Genomic DNA, 20,203 nt, shown 5'->3' with positions numbered 1-20,203 from the left:
AAATGTACATAGCTATACAAATGCCCCAAAATGTACATAGCTATACAAATGCCCCAAAATGTACATAGCTATACAAATGCCCCAAAATGTACATAGTTATACAAATACCCCAAAATGTACAAAGTTATACAAATACCCCTAAATGTACATAGTTATACAAATACCCCAAAATGTACATAGTTATACAAATACCCCAAAATGTACATAGCTATACAAATGCCCCAAAATGTACATAGCTATACAAATGCCCCAAAATGTACATAGCTATACAAATACCCCAAAATGTACATAGCTATACAAATGCCCCAAAATGTACATAGTTATACAAATATCCCAAAATGTACATAGTTATACAAATAACCCAAAAAGTACATAGCTATACAAATACCCCAAAATGTACATAGCTATACGAATGCCCCAAAATGTACATAGCTATACAAATACCCCAAAATGTACATAGCTATAAAATATCCAAAAATGTACATAGCTTTGCAAATGCCCCAAAAAGTACATAGCTATACAAATACCCCAAAATGTACATAGCTATACGAATGCCCCAAAATGTACATAGCTATACAAATACCCCAAAATGTACATAGCTATACAAATGCCCCAAAAAGTATATAGCTATACAAATATCCCAAAATGTACATAGTCATACAAATATCCCAAAATGTACATAGTTATACAAATACCCCAAAATGTACATAGCTATACAAATGCCCCAAAATGTACATAGTTATACAAATATCCCAAAATGTACATAGCTATACAAATACCCCAAAATGTACATAGCTATACAAATGCCCCAAAATGTACATAGCTATACAAATGCCCCAAAATGTACATAGCTATACAAATGCCCCAAAATGTACATAGCTATACAAATGCCCCAAAATGTACATAGCTATACAAATGTCCCAAAATGTACATAGTTATACAAATGCCCCAAAATGTACATAGTTATACAAATACCCCAAAATGTACATAGCTATACAAATGCCGCAAAATGTTCATAGCTATACAAATGCCCCAAAATGTACATAGCTATACAAATGCCCCAAAATGTACATAGCTATACAAATGCCCCAAAATGTACATAGTTATACAAATGCCCCAAAATGTACATAGCATGGGGCAGACTCCTAAATCAACCATACCCAAATCTAAAAGGAGAGTAGATAGTGGCTCTTGGGTTTGTTTTTGGCAGCTTTGTAATTTTTGCTTTTCTTATTTTGCCCTTCGGTCTTCACTTTCCATGAGTGTTATTGGCTGGTTTTTTATCGTGAAGTGTTTATTTTTAGCTTTTTACATCAAGTGGCTTCATGCTTTGTATAGAGTGATTATCATAAAAAAAAATATTGGTATAAATTCTAAACCTTAATTTCATTTTTTACACATCTAACAAAGTTTTCATTTTAGGTGGATGTCGAAAAAGAATTCCCTTCGGCATTCTCTCATCAAGAATATTGAAAAAAAAAAGTAAAATTTTGAAGGGAGGAGGAAAAGATAAGTTATATTTAAAAACAATATTTTACAAGAAATGTTTGATTCTTTTATATGACAGGGATACATGAGATAATGTTTATTCACTTTTTATTAAGACATATTTCATTGTTGTAAGTAATAATCAGATTATATACAAAGAAAGAAAGAAACACACCTAACAACCTCTGACATAACAACCTTCCTCATTTTTTAAGACACAAATATAAAATGTTTTTTTTTTTTTCGTCCATACCTTAGCTTGTAATTTTTGGACAAGTTGTGCTTGTCTCTGTTGTCCCTCTTGGTAGGCTTGCAGTTTGCGCTTATAGTTTGCATGCTCGTCTTCCAGTTTTTGCCGCATCTCGATATTTTGCTGCATCAAACGACGAGCTGGTTCCACAGCCTCGGCAGCTTCTCCCTTCATTAATTGTTCCAGCTAAAAAATAGAAAAGTAAATGCATAAAGAAATTAGCATAACAAGTTGAAAAAAAAAATTTTTTTACGCCACTTATCAAGGTCAAAAGTGACTTGAAGATGAAGGTTACTGTGATGAATGGATTGGCAGTTTGAATGATGAAAAATATTACGAGAGGATTAAAAATGAAAGGATTGGACAAAATTTGAATTCTCATGAGGACAGTTTATGACAAGTATTTTTTTTTTTACACAGTGATCATCACTTATCAAGGCCTGGAAGCCACTGAGGGATAAGGGTTATTGCAAGTACATTACGTTAGTGAGGAGATTTGATGAAGTGTTTACTTAAGGGGGCGGTTCATTAGGAATTTGTTAACATTGGACTTGAAGACATCCAAGTTGTAGTCCAGGGGGAAGCAGGCAGACGGAACAGAGTTCCACAGGCATGCAGTTCTAAGAAAGAAGCTTTGTTCATGGAATCCGCGTTTTGATTTAGGCACAGATATAGAGTGGGGGAAATTTTTCACAGTGGATTCAGCTAGACGGGTGTTTTTCGTGAAAGATTGGTGAGGGGGGACCAGAGATTGGAGTTCAGACGAGCACCTGCCATGGAAATAACGATAAAACAAGGATAGGCTCGCAACGTCTCTTCTGTGGGAGAGAGGTTGCAGGGTAGAGAAAAGGGCATCCCCCACTAAGCCACGAAGTCTATTTTGTACTCTGTCAAGGCAGGATAGGCTATTTTAGCAGCTCCTGCCCAGATATGGCAACAGTATTCCATCCTTGGACGTACTTGGCTTTTATATAGATAGAGAATTGCATCAGTAGTGAGATATCTTCTGGAGCGGTAGAAGGATCCCACCATCTTTCCAGCGACCTTGGCAACAAACTTGATGTACGTGTTCCATTTCAGATCAGGAGTAAAGGTCAATCCCAGAAGCTTGTCAAAACATGGGGCCTCCCTTAGACAAGAGCCGTCCATTTCAATTGATGACAAATGGGGATCAGAACGTTGATGATATAAGGATAGGAGTTTGGTTTTGGAGGCATTAAAGGTAACCAGCCACATCTTCCCCCACTGAACCATGCGCTCGAGATCAGAAGAGAGAGAATCAGAGAGAACTTTGTCATTTACAGCCTTTGATGTGTTGATGTAGATGGTCGTGTCATCAGCATAGATGTCAATGAATGATTTAAGTATGTGTTTAGGGAGGTCATTGATGTAGATTAGGAAGAGAGTTGGGCCTAGGATTGACCCCTGAGAGACTCCAGCATTTATATTGCAGGCCTCCGATTTTTGTCCATCTACCACTACTCTTATGAGCCTATCGGAGAGAAATGACTTAATGATTGAGAAAACATTTCCAGTTATACCGTAGCTGGAAATCTTGTGAAGTAGACTCTTATGCCATTTCGTCTTGCTTTTCAATTTCCCACACAAATCATTCAAATAATAGCAAATACTATTTTATATGATAATTGCATAATAGGTAGATTTATAAAAAATGATGTAACTGCACACGTAAATATGTAAACTCAATCTATTCATTATGAAAATAGAAGGAAAAGACTGACAGCCTAAACAAAACAATGACGCTGAACATATGTACTAATTTACAAAGGGAAATAACTAACGATTGCACCCGATATACCAACACATTTTAATCATAAAGTCTATCATTGGTTAACATTAACTTGTTCTAAACTAATCTGAGTATTCACTTGCATTTAGCTTTTATTCATTTAGGGCACGGGTCAGCATAGAGTATGAGGGTAAAAAAAGTAAACTGTTTGTAGGAGGAGGGCCAAACAGTTTTGGCTACATTGTCATAAAGAACAACAATGTTATTGAATATTGAAGTTGAGACGATTGAATGGAATTGGTAATTAGAAAAATCAGAATTTGGTGTGTGTGCGGGGAGGGGGGGGATCAGAATAATTTATGCCTATTTTCCAATGCCAAAAACGATTTCTTTAACTATCTTTTTTTTTACTTAATTTTGTTTTAAAAAAAAAAACTTCCATTGCTGGTAGTGATGATAAAATAATAAATATTTATTGATTTTAAACTTACAGTAAAACTCAAATCTATTGATCAACCCTTCACAAGTGTGCTTTTACATTTAAGAAAATATGTGCACATTAAGATATGTTTTTATGGTAATCGGGACAAAATAGCCATTTTATAGTTAAATATTTAGAGATTTATAAAGAATCGGGATCAGTAATTTAGTACAGAATCAGTAATTGTATTGAAATCAGGAAAAATATTGGAATCGTCTCATTACTATTAAGTATGTAATTAAATTTTTTGTGTGTTTGAAGAAAACAAGTATTAAATGTAATATGATTTATATTCAAACGATATCACTTATTTTACTACAGGAATATTTAAAAAAAAAAATTGCAAATATATTTTACAAAAAATATATTTCTTTACTGCAGGAATAAAACAAATTACTGTTACAAAAAAAAAAAAAAAAATTATTTTCTACACTGAAACACAACCAGAAACGGTAAGTGAATTAATGGGAACTTGTTTCTGTTTCAGGTGAAATATTTGTTGATGACAAGAGCAAAACGTTATCCAGGTGTTTGTGACACAATCTAATTATGAAATTACTTTTAGTATATTTCAGTTTAGAAAAAAAAACGTCCACAAGCATATGTACTTCCACATAATGATATCATCTATTTCGCATGATAATGTATATATTTCTTGTAGAAGTCAACAGCAAATTCAATATGAAATTAACTCCAATTGATATTCTTCTGTCACTTGCCCTACATCTTATGAAGGTAGCAGGCCAAACAAAATTCACTTGAAGGCTAGATTTTACTCATGGGTCGGAAGTGGCTGACTCCTGACTTAGAGACTAGTTAGTCGATGTATACGTAATATAAACATTATTGGCTACACATGTGCATACATGTTTCAGTTGCAATCTTGTTTGAAATACATCCTCTTCAAGCCTCCAGATGGACTCAAACTGAATCTAAGGAGGCTGGATTTCAAATGAGATCACAGCTGAAACATGTATGCACATATACAACCAATATTGTTTGTATCAATAATTTTAACTGATATTAAAACACAGCTCTAACTGCTTATTGAGCACTATCTTATAAATACTGGTTTCATTGGATTCACATCTACGAAACAAAAGCAATACTATATATATATATATATATATATATATATATATATATATATATATATATATAGGGTGGAACAATAAAATTGTTGTTCTAGAAAAGGCGACATGATTCCATTTCTGTTTGATGAAAATCAGTTTTCTTTTTTCTTTTTTTTTGTGCAGACTAGTTGGCCAGTTGTGTAAAAATCTCAGAGTGATAGGGGTCTTCTATGATGTCTGAAAGTGACACAATGTTCACTGAGTGAAATAAAAAAAAATGTGCCGCTGTACGACTCATGCTCTTTACCGATCCAAGCTATGACAACAGGACCATTGCTAGCACCCTCAAAATGCAAATCCAGACAGTTCAACGCTTGAGGGCACAGCTCAACGCAGTTTCCGGCCATGGTTATGGTCTTCGGTATGGTTTAAAATAAGGGCCGCATCATGCCATTTACATCTTCAAAATCGGCTTGAAAATCAACCCCAATGTTTACCTGGATGTGCTGAAGAGTGTGGTAATCCCCTAGTACAATCAGATGGCCATTGGCAGACCCTGGGTGTAACAGCAGGACTTCGTGCCGGCCCACAAGTCCAAAGAGACTCAGGCTTGTCTTCAGAAGGAGTGCTACGACTTTGTACTCTCCTCTCACCCCTCATCCCTTGACCTGAACCTGCTGGACTACTTCGTTTGGTCATATGTCAGAACCGTATGATTTTTTACTTACCACGTCTTTTATAGTAAGAATGAAATGGAAAGCATAGTAATATCCTTTTTCATTATTTTGAGGAATGTAACTTTTCAGTAGATATATAACCATTTGCTACTAAATCCATTAATCATAACTACTCACATGGGATCACAGAAATACCTGGTTTAAGACCCAGGCACGGGGCTAACCCTCTCAGTGCTGATGGACCCATAAATCTTCTCAAGTTATCCGTCTAGGACAAGGAAAACCCTGAAGCTAAACCCATGCTACTGATCTCATATGTCTTTGCATTAAATAAAGGGGAAGGAGATCTCTTCAGTCCTGGTCGGCAACATTTCTAGAGCTAGTGACTCAAACAAATTACCGGTTTGCAAACCTAAACTGCTTAAGAAGTAGATAGGCTCTGCCTATTGCCTGACTTTCATACTCCTTCATTGCCTATTAGCCAGGCACAGAGGTACGATCACAGGGATTCGACAGGAACACCCAATGGTTGATCTTGTTTCCTGACTAGGGCAATGAATGCCATTCCCCATTCGCACCACATTCCCATCCCCTAAAATTCGGCACTTGGGGGTGCTTGAGTGCAATATATGCCAATTCAATTGGATTAGATTGATTTTTGTCTGACAGGTTGAGGGTACCAGTTTGACTTTGTCTGGCTGCTGTATTCCAATTAAAAGTACAGGAGTCTTAACTCTTTGTTAGCACTTACTGCGGCTGCTTCATCATCAGTTGTATAATATCAGGATGGCTGTAGTGCCATTCTGCACAACCACTTTGTCCAGCACGTCTCACCCTTAAACTGAAACTTGTAACTAAAATAAAATGACAGTTCAATCAAAAATTATAATCAAACTAGGCATAAACCCAAACAAAACCAATTTACCTCCTCCCTTGAGGCTTGCATTCAGGAATATCTGCAGGCTTAAAACTAACTTAGATGATGTTGAATCATTTCTCCTAGCAAACACCCTAGATATCTTGGTGCTAAGTGAAACTAACCTACACTCCTCCATCCCCTCTAACCACTTTAACATATCTGATTATCTCCCACTTAGCCGTAAGAACTCAGACAGACATATGCACGGACTTGGAGTCTATATTCGAAACACCCTCTCCTTGACGAGAGAATCCAAACTAGAATCAGACGACCAGGCCTTTATGTGCTTTAGATTTAACCTGCAACAAAGTGTCAGCTACTTATATTTTCTCTACCGCTTTCCTTTGACCCAGGACTGTGCCCTAATCAACCAAGTCTCTGACAGCATAGATACAGCACTCTCCCTTAATACTAGCGCACAAATACATGTATTTGATGACTTCAATGTCTACCACATTAATTAACTTGGTTTCTCTACTTACAGACACAGCTGGTAGCATAACATATAGCTTCTCTAAATCTCATTCCCTATCACAGAGTTACATTTCCAACACGTTTCCCAAATCAGCAAGATCTACAAGCTTCACTTCTAGATCTATTTTTGACCATAGTTCCTGATGATTGTGTAACAAATGCCCATAGCCGACTCAAGAATGCTGATCACACTGTGATAATGGTAGAAATCACCCTAAATTCTTGATCCAAAGCTGAAGAGCCATTGCTTAAAATGACAAGGTACTATAAGAAGGCTGACTGAGAAGCCATCAGGGATCTCATAAGAGATGCCCCATGAGGAAATATCTTTTCTCTTCCGGCAGAACAGTGTGCAAATGAGACCACTAAATGGTTCAAAGTGGCAATTGAAGCACATGTTCCAACACGGAAGTTCTATAGCAAACCCCACTCTCCTCAATGGTTTACTTCTACTTGTGCAGCTGCCATTGTTCAAAGGCAACATGCATACCGCAGATTTATCTGACATAAGTCCAGTACAAATAGACGAAAGTTTATAGAAGCTAGAAGTAATTGTAAGAAAGAAATAGGAAACGCTAAGAAAGAATACACGAAACCAGAAACCGCATCGAAGTGCAAAAATTAGGAACTAGTGCTTTCTGGAAAATCTACAACAATGTAGTAAATAATGGGAAATCAACAATACCCCTACGATCCAACAATCATGACTGTGTTTGGTCAGCAACTGAGAAGGCTAACCTGCTTGCCAGTCGGTTTGTCTCAAACACTACATTGGACCCAGCAAACCACTCCCTCCCTGATTTTCCTTTGCAGACAGACTTCACATTAGATGATCTGAAAATGATCCCTTCTCAAGTGTATGATCTCATAAAAAAACCTAGACACCTCAAAAGCATGTGGACCTGATCTCATCCTGGCTGTACTATAAAAAAAATGCTATGCTGAGGTTGCTCCAGTCCTCTTCAAACTTTTCAACAAATACCTAACGAATCTTGCTTTCCTGGCTGCTGGAAAACTGCTTCTGTGGTACCAGTTTACAAGAATTCTAGTGAAAGAATTGATCTATTAAATTATCGCCCCATTAGCCTCCATCAAAATATTTGAGTCCATAATTAACCAAGCTCTAGCCCATTACCTTACAGTTGCTAAACTTCTGTCCGACCAACAATAAGGATTTAGGCAAGCCTGTTCTACTGCAAATATCCTAAATGTAATCTCTGAACATATATACCATACATTGGACAAAGTAGAGGAGGGTAGGGCAGTAGCCTTAGATATATTTAAGACTTTTGACAGGGTATGGCATGAAGGTCTTCTCAGGAAAATCAGATCATACGGTATCACTGGACAAATACTTAACATAATTAAATCCTTCTTAAATAAGAGAAAAATCCAGGTTGTCCTTAATGGTTGTACATCTAAACAATATGATAGAAATGCAGGTGTACTTCAGGGGTCGACCCTTGGCCCTTTATTATTCCTGATATTCATAAATGACCTTCCTGATAAAATTGTCTCTGAAATGGGTATATTTGCTGATGACACCACACTCTATAACAGACACAAGGGAAAAACGAATGAGCAGATATCTAAGGCAATGGCGGAAACACTAGATGAAGACCTCCAATCTGTAGTAAAATGGAAACAAAAATGAATGGTCACATTCAATGCTTCCAAGACTAAGCTTGTTTCCTTCAATAATTACAAGAAACCTTCTCAACCACCAATAACTATGGCTAATGATACATTACCTGAGAGTATTTTGTTCAAACTTAATGGCTTAATGTTCACAAAGAACATGAGTTAGAACAGATACATCAAGGGCATTGCCAAGACTGTTGCAAGAAAGGTGAGATCTCTTTAACGTGCCAGAAAGTTACTTTCACCTTAAAGTATCCTGTACCTCTACAAGGCCACAATTTGCCCATGAATGGAGTATTGTTGTAATCCTCTGCCTGTCTTACAAGTATTTTAATAGTAGATGCTCTGACAAACTAAAAGCACTTGTACCCCCTCGATGTGAATACCCCCAACAAACCCGACAAGCAGCAAAATCTCACCTTTACACAGTCGAGAGCCCCAGATGCTAGAAAGCCCTCTACTATAATAGTGTCTTCCGCAGAACTGCTAGACTTTGGAATTCATTTCCGGGTTCCTGTTTCCCTGACTATGCTATGCAGAAATTAAAATGTAATGTAAACAGTCATCTTGCTGCTAAATTCCTTACATAGTGTCCCTGCAATTTTGCAGTGTGTCCTGTTTGGGAAGGAAATGCAATAAAAAAACAAAATTAAAAAAAAAAAATGTCACCAACATGACCTCCCACAACACCAAAGCCAGCCTGATCACCACCATCTGCCGAGTTCCTGTTGGCGCTTGTGAAAAAGGCATTCTCCTAGTTCTGTACTTATATCAAAGCGGTGATTGAGGCTGAAGGCGGCTACATTGAATAGATGTCAACTCTACCACATAATCAAGTTACCTGAATTGATTTTTGTCAATAAAAGTTTTAAAATAAAGCTGCAGTGTTGTTTGTTTTAGGGCAACAAATTTATCGTTCCACCCTATATATATAATTTTTTCAGTAAAATATGCTTTTTTAATTATATTTCACCCTTCGTGCAAACCAATCCTTTGACTTAGAAGCTCAATGTCAGTTAAAGAGCATATATAAAATAACAATATAGCTGCATTCCAAGTTCCAAATATTTTTTTAACAAACTTTTGACATGTCTATTACAGTAGAAGGCTTTCTAGCATCTGGAAATCTCTACTGTGTAAAGGTGAGATTTTGCTGCTTGTCGGGTTTGTCGGGAGTATTCATATTGAGGGGGTACAAGAGCTTTTAGTTCGTCAGAGCATCTACCATTAAAATACTTGTAAGACAGGCAGAGGATGACAACAATACTCCATTCATGGGTGAGTTGTGGACTTGTAGAGGTACAGGATACTTTCAGGCAAAAGTAACTTTCTGGCACGGTAGAGAGAGAGCCCACCTTCATTGTAACAGCCTTGGCAATGCCCTTCATGTATCTGTTCCAAAGGAATTGCCCTTGATGTATCTGTTCCAACACATTTTTTACAGATGTTTCGTTACGCAGAAACAATCAATTATTATTATGTTAATATCAAACTTTTTGTGTGTATACTGCTCAGAAAAATAGAAATACTTTTGCTTGGAAAAAACATGCACCACAATATAATGTTAGAAAAAAGGAATCCCATTGAATATTTAACATCACATATTTATTTAAGTAGTCATCTTGGTATTAATACCAGTGTTGCGATGATTAATCAGAATTGGGAATTTAAAAAATCAGAACTTTTTGGGTTATCGAAATTGGAAATGGAAAAAATTGAGCCTTGTTTTCGATTCACCAGGCGATTCTTTGAAAAAAATTTTGACACTAAAAAGTAAATAAACAAATATTTATTAGAAGAATATTCATTTACAACAGAATATTAAAAAATGTTCAAAGACTGCAGGCAAGGAACCCCATTCCCAGATGTAGCATTGACTCTTGAGTCTAATTTATTCATTTTTTTACTACTGAACTATGATAAGCAAAGTAAATCTTCTTGAATTCACTTGCCTATTGCATAATGACCTTCCCTGTTGTCTGATGACCAGAGTTGGGACCAGTTAAAAATATAAATGAAAATCTCACAATGAATTTATCAAAATCTTAGATAGAATACATTTAGAAATTTGTCAAATTAAAAAAGAAAATATATCTACAATTAAAAGTAAACCCCTCCCCTAAAAAATGAGATTTTACATTTTTAGGCGATTATGTCTGAAAGAAAGAAAAATTATTTTTATAATTCAGAGTGAGAGTTAGTTGTGCATATAAATTTTACATAGAATATTCCCCATTTTGATCCATTTTAACTTTTAGGGCTGTTAACTAAATTTGTTACCATAAACTATGCCCGAATGGTCAAGTCATATAATCGACTTTATTTTTCATATTACAACCTGGACTTATGGTTAGTAGACATATTTTCTACTAAAGGTTGATCAGGAACATTAATATGGCTAAGATTTAAAACAAATAAAATGGGTTACATGTCCTTAAAACGCTGTCTTGTATAAAAGAGGTGATCATTTTACATTAAAGTTATATAGAAAACTGATTTTTGTTGATTACTTATATTTTTACAACCAAGTTTTCCAGATGGTTTACATGTAATAGCTTAAAGTATGGAGAGCTATAAGAATACCTTATTTTCTTTCACAATAAAAAGTAAAAAAAAAAAATAAAAAAAAGCATAAGAATGACATATTTTTTAAGTACCAGAAAAATGGTTAGCAGTGAAATAAAAACATTTTTATAAAGAAAAAAAAAACAAACTGATTTTGAATTTTTTAGGTGAACATTTTCTTTTTTGGCTCAACCAACACCCTTACACACACCTCCACTTGCTTTTCCGCCTTCGCATCACGAGTTTGAGCCTGCCTGCCTACTACAACTTTTTTTTTTTTTTTTGCTCAATACACACCTTCAAACATCCGGGCAACTTCCTTTTGTAGACAAATTTCTATCATGACAATTTGATAATGTGTAATTATTATGTACTGCTATCTCTTCACATCAGTTTAAAAGAATTGGTAAAAAAATTATTAAAGACGTGTCTATAAAATCAAGAGAACTCTTGACTCAGACTGGAACGTTTGCCGACATGAACCTAACAGGAAGGCCAATACAACCCAACAGAGACGAAACAATAACACTGATATGACTCAACACAGACTCCAATAGTATCGCCAATGTGGCTTAACAAAGACTCAAACAATAACGCTGATAATTATGAATGCTGACACGATCCGAGAACAACCTACAAGTTACTTTCAAATGACTCAGGTGTTGTCTTTATATAGCTCTTAGAGGAGTACATTCTGCTGTTTCAAGGGGTGGTCGATGAAAACATGTACACACAGGTGTTTTTGTGCATGCCTGCCCCAGATATCTACTTAATGTAGTAATAGTAGTAGTGCCTACAGCTACATTACATTGGTTCTCCTCAGATCACCAAAATTAAGCAGTGTTGATACTGGTAACTATTTAAATATATGACCATTTAGGATTAATGAGTGTTTTAATTTTTGAAGTGGTTGTATATTCAATTTCTCTAAAACCGTTGGACAAATTACGAAACTTAAATAGAAAGCATTTAATCACGTCTTTGAAAACATTATTTCGTATGGTTAATTTGAAAATTTTAGAAAACCAAACTTTGAAAACATTATTTCATAAAGTTAATTTGAAGGTTTTAGAAAATCATATAATGATAAAATATTTTCTAAGATGATACCAAACTCCACACAAACACACTCATTGAATCCAGACTGATAACCGTCAATAACACTGGACATATCCTTTTCTTTTTCCATGAGGGGTCAACCTCTCATAGTTAATACCACAAGCGAAATGAAGAAAAAAAAGAAAAAACAAGTCTTTAAAAAAGGTGTCTCACACCGAAAGTCACAGAAAAAAAAAAAAGATTTTAATCATTTAATAAAATATTTCATAACATTGACTTTCTAAGATTTAAAAATTAAACTATGAATCTATTTTTCATTCCTAACTATGGGTGAAATAGTAGGATAGACTAGACTCTTAATCCTTGGTAGAGCAGCTAGTGCATAATAAGGCAAACTGAATTGACACTAGTCCTCCTGCACTCATCCAACATTTCTTTTGGTCATCTTGGATAAATTTCAGTTATTGGACTTAAGAAACGTCTGGTTAAGAGAAGAGAAGTGCTATTATGAATTGTTAAACGTTTGCTTCACTATAGATTTCTCATCAAGCAGGTCCCCTTTTAGAGAATATTCATTGTCTATCGAAACAGAAGGAGGCCAGTCTGTAGTTGTGCTAATAATAAATAAAATAATACCAACCGTTTTAGGTAAGGAGTCCATAATTCCAAATCCGCTGTTGTTCCTGTCAGAGCATGCTATTCAATAACTATGTAAAAAGAACTCGATATAGCTACACTTAGTAACATTAATCGCAACTGACTAAATCCTCTCTTTAAAATCATATCTATGACAGCAACATAAGAACAACGTCATTAGTAGACGAAACGATTGAATGTGAAATGCATGTTTTGTCTTGCTTACGTTCCATCAGTCACTTATAAGTTATATCTTACTGGGAACATTAGTTTCTCCCTCTCCCACACCCACAAAGATCAATGTTGTTGAGCAACACTAAGCCAGGCTTATTAGTTAAGTTAAATAAAAATTTTATTTTCAAGTACTTTTAAATTAGAAGCCTTAAAATGTAAGGTTTCCTTTTTAGTTTCAATGTGGTGATTCGTGATAATCTTTTGGAGCAAAGAGTCATGGATTTGCAAAATTTGTAATAACAATCTAATAATATTGAAGTTCACTTTGTTTAATAGCATACTAATTCTTCATACAGCACCTAAGTTAAGCAACATTGAGCCTGGTCAGCACTAGATGGATGACCATTTGGGAATACCAGGTGCCGTATGTGGGACATAAACACCGCCCTGCAAGAACTGCAAAAATCTGATGATGTCATTTCTCCTGTTAACGGTATACATGCAATTAAGGACTACTTATGAATTTGATATCCCCTAAAACTTCCCCTTTGGAGGAAGCCAGTTCAATCCATCTAGAATGAATGCCACTTTGTGCTTTCGTAATTTTTCTCTAAGGTTTCTTTTTTAGTTTCAATGTGAAGATAATTTTCTTACAACAAATAGTCAACCCTTATTTTTAAGTAATCTTGATAAATATTAACTTTTCATTAAAAAAAAAAAAGAAGATATGTGCTCATGTTATCTTTATTATAATAAATTTTACATCTTGTAATATTCAGGTTTACTTTGTCAATTTTAAGGTATTCCAATTCGGGTTCAGATATTTATGGTTGAACAATGCCTATTATTAAACAATTCATTGTATATGATTAAATGAACAAAAGTTGCTAGTCTTATCTTGTTAACGGTTAGACTCAGTTCTAAAAGAGTACTCTTCGAGACAGTACTTTCTACATTGCACTATAGGGGTAGATACAGATTTATTTCTGTCACCTAAAATATTCTGACTTACATTGGAATTAATTTTATAAATGCTAAGCTGTCTAATCAGGATTCATTTTATTTTCATTTTAGTTTCTTTCATTTGTTCCTTTTAATAAATTATTTAAACATTATTTTAAAAGTTTATTTAATTATTGCAGTATCGTTTAATCATTAAATAATTGAGGCAAATCGTTATAAAACTATGTGTAATTTTGTTAGGTTAATACCGTTTATGTGATAATTTGAGAGAAAGAAATAGATAAAAGTACAAAAAAAACTTAATGGAATAGTTTTATTTTGTGATTTTTTCTTTTCTTTTTAGTAAATATTATTAATAGAAGAGTTTTAAACCGTTAAAATGTATTTATAAAAAGAAACAATGGTCGATCAAATGTATGTCTAATAAGCCATGGAATACACTTGAAAATGAATTTACTGGTAAATGTCAAAAAACTATGTTATTAAATTGTCTTTCATGTTATGACCGACAGTGAGAGGAATTTTAAGTGTGAGAATATAAGCTCCTCTCTTTCTCTATTTACGACTAATCAAAAATAAAATATTGACAAAGATTAAATATTAAAATCAACTCAACAATATCTTTTAAAACATAGGCTAACATTTGCCTTATATGATTGTTGAAACAGATTTAATTATGAACAATTTTTTAATTTTTACTCTTATTCACGCCCAAACAGAGCACAGTAGCACGTGGACACAAGGGGTTACTATCTGGGATTATATCTACCCCTGTAGATATAGTCCCAAATAGTAACCCCTTACGTCCAAGTAGAAAATTGAGCAGTGAAATGTTTGTTCACATTACACTTAAACTTGTACATGTCAGTACAGTAAGGGAAGCAAGCGACTGAGAGGGAATTCTAAAGTCTAGCAATTTGAAGGAAGAAACTATCAGAGTAGAACAGCATCTAGGGATCTCTATAGTGAAGGGTGGGATTTTGTTGCTTGTGAGATTAGTCAGGAATACTTTCTAATAGGGAGAGACTAGAGATGGATGCACTAGTCTAGATGTAGCAACAATAATCCATGCAGGGACGAATGGTGACATTGTAGAGATATAGGATACTGTCAGTTGTGAGTAATTTTCTAGCATAATAGAGAGAGCCCACTTTCTTTGCAGCAATGTTGGCAATATCTTTTAGACGAAACCTTAAACCTTGTTAAGAAAGCTATTAACATCAATGAAATAAAGAAAACATATATATATATATATATATATATATATATATATATATATTGAAAATAATAAGCGGAAGTTTCTCAAGAGCTCTTTCGGCTATCATCTCATCAGGAGAAAATCGATAGCGTACAAAATAATATTATGTCGAAAATATAGTTCTAATAATAATAAAATAAAGAGTTCTAATAATAATAAAATAATATTATGTCGAAAATAAAGAGTTCTATACTACGAGACCTGCTTTTCCATCTTTTTGCAAGGATAGTTTGCCTTACATCCAAAATAGCAATATTGTATATCAATTCAAATACCAGTGCGATGCTGGTTATGTTTGGCGAACATCCTTGCACCTTTTGACTCGTATAAACCAGCATGTTCCATCGAAGATCAGACAAGGGAGGATGGGGTCTGGTGGTCTCCTCCTTCTGCAGCCTTGGACTCTGCTATTGGCCAGCATTTGGTTGATAACCCGTGCTGTGCCGATAGATATAAAATAGAATGGTTTGAGGTGCTACATAGAGCAGACTCCAGATTTTGGAGTCTGTCTCTATTGCGGTGCGTCAACCTTCTTTGTGCCGGCAAAAGGAAACATCCAATGCATTGTTTCTCTTTGGGGAACTTTGAATCTTTTCTCCAGTTTTTTTTTATTTTTATTTTTACTTTCCCCTCGTTGTGCCAATATTTTAATCGTTTTTTAAACGTTAATAAATTTATTTTAGTGTCCCCGTACTTTTGGCACATTCAATAAGATCCCCATTAGAACTCTTTATTTTCGACATATAGGTGACCTTGTCAGTGTGTGAATATGTGTGTGTGTCTGTGCGAAAATCTCCATCAAACTCCTCTCTGAATAGTTGGTCTACAGAGTTAAAATTTAATATAGTATATAGGGCATTTGGACTTGTAGTACCCTTTCATTTTTTTCTTACTTTTGAAACCACTACTACATATTAGGTATAATACCATAATGAATTGAGAATTGGCTATATAATAATACAAAATCTGCATTAATTAAAATATAATCTTTAAGCATATTTTGTGCCCAAGCAATGTCAGATAGCCTGCTAGCTTATTTAGAATTGTAGCAATTAGATGTATGAAAACTACATTAAAATAAAAAGAGTAGGTTTTAAAAGTACTTAAGATGAGACAACAGTTAATTGGTATCACTAAGTTTTATAGGTGGACATTAAAGATGATAATGTGCATAGAAATATGAATAAGCATTTTATCATATAAATTATAGTTTTAATTCGATAAAGTATTATAAGATTTGTACCATAACCAGAGATTGTAAGGATACGATGCTGATCAAGGCAGTAAATCTAACATTGTATCCTTAATATTTTTATTAACCATAAAAATCCTTTTCTCTCACATTCCATAAGTGATATTTCTAACAAAGGAGGAAGAATTGCTGTTTTCTGGGTCAGAATCTATCCATCTAACGTCCATCTTATCATTAACAAGTTTTTGAACTTGGAGTTTTTTGGGGTTTTTTTAGCTCCTTATATTAAGTGGCTATTTATAAAGACTAAATATAATTTTGAAATATAAAATCATCAACAAATTTGGAGATATCATAAGACAGCCCCCAGAATAAATGTGGCATTGTGGTTACTTGACTGAAACTATTTCCATATTAAAAAAGAAATTTTTTTAAAAAGAAGACTACATAGGAATCCATCAAAGGTAACTAGCACTGATTAATGATAATTTCCAACTAACTTTATTAAGCCTAATTCAGGACACATAAACAAAGAATATCACATAAGAACTTTGAACTAAATAGTAATGTGGTCATATTCCAAATTATTAATAATCAAGGTCACATGCATTTCTAAACTTTGGTATCAAACAATATATATATAATTTGATTGATATAATATATATAATTTGATTGATATAATATATATAATTTGATTGATATAATATATATAATTTGATTGAGACCCAGAACATCTGCCCGATGTCCTACTAATAGAAAGCCCATTCATGGATGGTTAAAAAATGGCTATTTTCAAAATGAAATCTGGTAAAGCAGTTGGACCATCTGGAGTAGTGGTTGAGATGATCAAAGCATCAAACAATCAATGACCTGGGACCTGGCCGTCGCAATCATCCATAATGAACAAATATCCATTGATTGGAAAAAGGGTTTCATTATCAATCTGAATGAATTTAGAAGAAATTATGCTGTTGACCGGAGCAATTATCATGGTCTGCAGTTAATAGACCCGGTTATAAAAGTTCTGGAGATGATAGTGTCCAAAACAGAATTCTATCTTAAGCAAAAAGATATCACCTTTTATTCAGCCATTTTGGATTCCTAACAACGCCTAAATTTGCATAATTGCCTTTACTTTGTACTTAAATGCTTTTAGGTTCACATGCCAATGTTCTCTTACACAACCGCGGATACTTATTCTTCTGTTTCAACCACCTAGTTGTAAACTCTTGACCATCGAGTGAACATAATAAAAAGATTTTAATTAGATGCTGAGCAAAATATAAAAGAAATTCTGTTTTCAAAAGTTCATTAAGTGATGGAAAAGTGCAAAGCAATCAGATTGAAGAATAACTTGAATCGTATTTACTCACATTTGAAATGTCGGTAGGAAGCAAACAGAAATTGATTACATTTAAAAGAGCCCTCTTTTTTTCTTGAAGATTAATAATTAAAAAAAAAACACATACAAATTTTGAAAAAAAAAAAAAAGAATATCTTTCCAGATCATTAATTGTAACAAACAATTAACAAGAACATATACCAAAAGATAAGAACTTGAAAGTCTAAAAAAAGATTATCAGATAAACGGTTCTGGTTCAGTAACTCAATCTAAGAGTTAACTGATGGTTGGTTTAGTGGTTTTGTTTTACAGCATATCAACCCTTTTCAGGTTATTTAATGCTGAATCCAATAATTTTGGAAACGGTTTTTATGTTTCAAGTTCTTTATATCTTTAAATATTGATTCATGGAGTTTGGTTTATTTGTTTTGTTTTACGGCATACCAACCTTTTTCAGGTTATTTTATGCCAAAAAGTTTTTAGACTACAAGTCCTTTATATGCTCAAATATGTATTTATGTTGTTTGGTTGTTTTGTAGAGGAAAATAGTTGTTTTTGACATTGCAGAACATGATTAAGTTTTGTAAAGGGAAAGAAAATAAAACAACATCAATGGTTGTTGCATTTTAGGTCAGGAAGCCGGTATCTTCAGACAGCCTGATTTAGTAGCACCAGAGTTAATTGAATCTTCTATATTGTTTGAATACAAATAGAGAATGACTATCTTCACCAGGGAATAAAGAATGAACATTCTTAAGATACATCTATTCAATCTGTTTGTTTAGCAATGCAAATGATATTTCAAACTGAAATGTGACAGACAAACGGCCTGAGACTCTTATAGAAATCCATGGACATATCTAAAAGTGCTATAAAAAATTATGTGCGACAGACTGACAGAGGCTATTATAAAGATATTTGGGCACATCTAAAATAATAAGAGTCCAATGTTGAATAATAATGAAAATTTGTGACAGATCAACCAAGGGATCAACTGACAGATTCTAAAATATGTTTAGCAATGAAAATATGTGACATGTCAACAAGTTGGCCTTTATCATCTCTGAGAAGGTGTTAGTTTATTGCTAATTGCCTCAAATGCCCCTTTGGAGCAATATATATGGAACTGCCTAGCCATTTTTGGAAAATCAAAGTGCCTTTTCTCTAGAGTGGTTGCTTTTCAATCCCATTTTCCTTCGTATCACATCTTCTTGCCATGAGATAAATAATCAGCAATGAGTTGACCTTTTGGCTAAGATCAAAGTGCATTTTGTACATAAATATAATTTTGAAATATAAAATTACCAACAAATTTGGAGATATCTTAAGTAAGACAGCCCCTAGAGTAAATGTGGTATTGTGGTGACTGAGATGATTCTAGTTAAGAGTAGGATAGACATATTTATTACTTTAAACCAAAGATGACTAATGACCCTGCCCTCTTTTTTCCTCACACTTTTGATGGACTTGTACCTAATTTATTTAAATGTAATTTTTTATATTTATAAATATTTAAAAATATAGTATCTGTTCTGATTGAGTTTAGTGGAGAAGACATCTTTCTAGACGGAGGTAATTTTTGTCCCAATCCAGAATATCCCTTTTTTGGGGAGTTGAATTTATGCACATTCAAAACTGACCTTGTTTCAAACTCTTCCATCATAGGGAGGCAATTAACAAGGGACAAACCTATGCTTGAACACATCTCAAATAATATATGTGCTCATCCAATCCACTCAGTAAGCAATGAAAATGCGTGACCGATCAATGGACGGCATGACCAACCGAACCTCTTATAGAGATGCTGTGATGTGTTTAAAACACAGTAACATAATCAGTTTCTTTAGACTGGTCAACTTAAACTTGTGCCACATTAAAAGTTAAAACAAAGTTCAAGATTCTCAGATGTCAAATAAAACAACACATGTATATCTAAATGTCAATTTGGTTCAGATGCTATTTTGATCTGCGTGATAACCTTGAATACTCTACTGACATAAAAGAATTTATTTTAATGGAAATCGCTCCAGACAAAGCATAAAGCTACTTGATGTAAGAAGCTAAAAAATACCACTTCAAATTCAAAAACTAGCCAATGAAAATGTTATATGGATAGCTTCTAACCCCCCAAAACAGCAGTTCTTTCCTGCTGTCAGAAACATTGCTCATGGAATATGAGGACTAAAGGACAAAGTAAGAGAAGTAAGAGTTACAAGTCAAAATGACCCAAAAATTACCTTGTTTAGTCAACAGAAAGAGTC

At 34.2% G+C, this 20,203-nt stretch overlaps 1 protein-coding gene across 8 annotated transcripts in view; it reads right to left on the bottom strand.

The window, feature by feature from the left end:
• LOC145290702 (uncharacterized) overlaps positions 1-20,203 on the bottom strand; it is a 576,300-nt gene that overhangs the window by 174,832 nt on the left and 381,265 nt on the right. For 7 of the 8 annotated variants that reach the window (XM_080136503.1, XM_080136504.1, XM_080136510.1 and 4 more), the window contains exon 3: positions 1,742-1,924. In XM_080136503.1, the coding sequence (XP_079992629.1) occupies positions 1,742-1,924 (183 nt within the window). Of the gene's footprint in view, positions 1-1,741; positions 1,925-13,017; positions 13,229-20,203 lie in introns of those variants that run through there. The other variant, XM_080136512.1, reaches the window with a different exon arrangement.

The sequence above is a fragment of the Euprymna scolopes genome, chromosome 2, assembly GCF_053919585.1.
Source record: "Euprymna scolopes isolate OS-2025 chromosome 2, ASM5391958v1, whole genome shotgun sequence".
NCBI classification, from domain to species: domain Eukaryota; kingdom Metazoa; phylum Mollusca; class Cephalopoda; order Sepiida; family Sepiolidae; genus Euprymna; species Euprymna scolopes.
The sequence above is the reverse complement of the archived record's forward strand: the minus strand, read 5'-3'. Positions and strand labels throughout refer to the sequence as shown.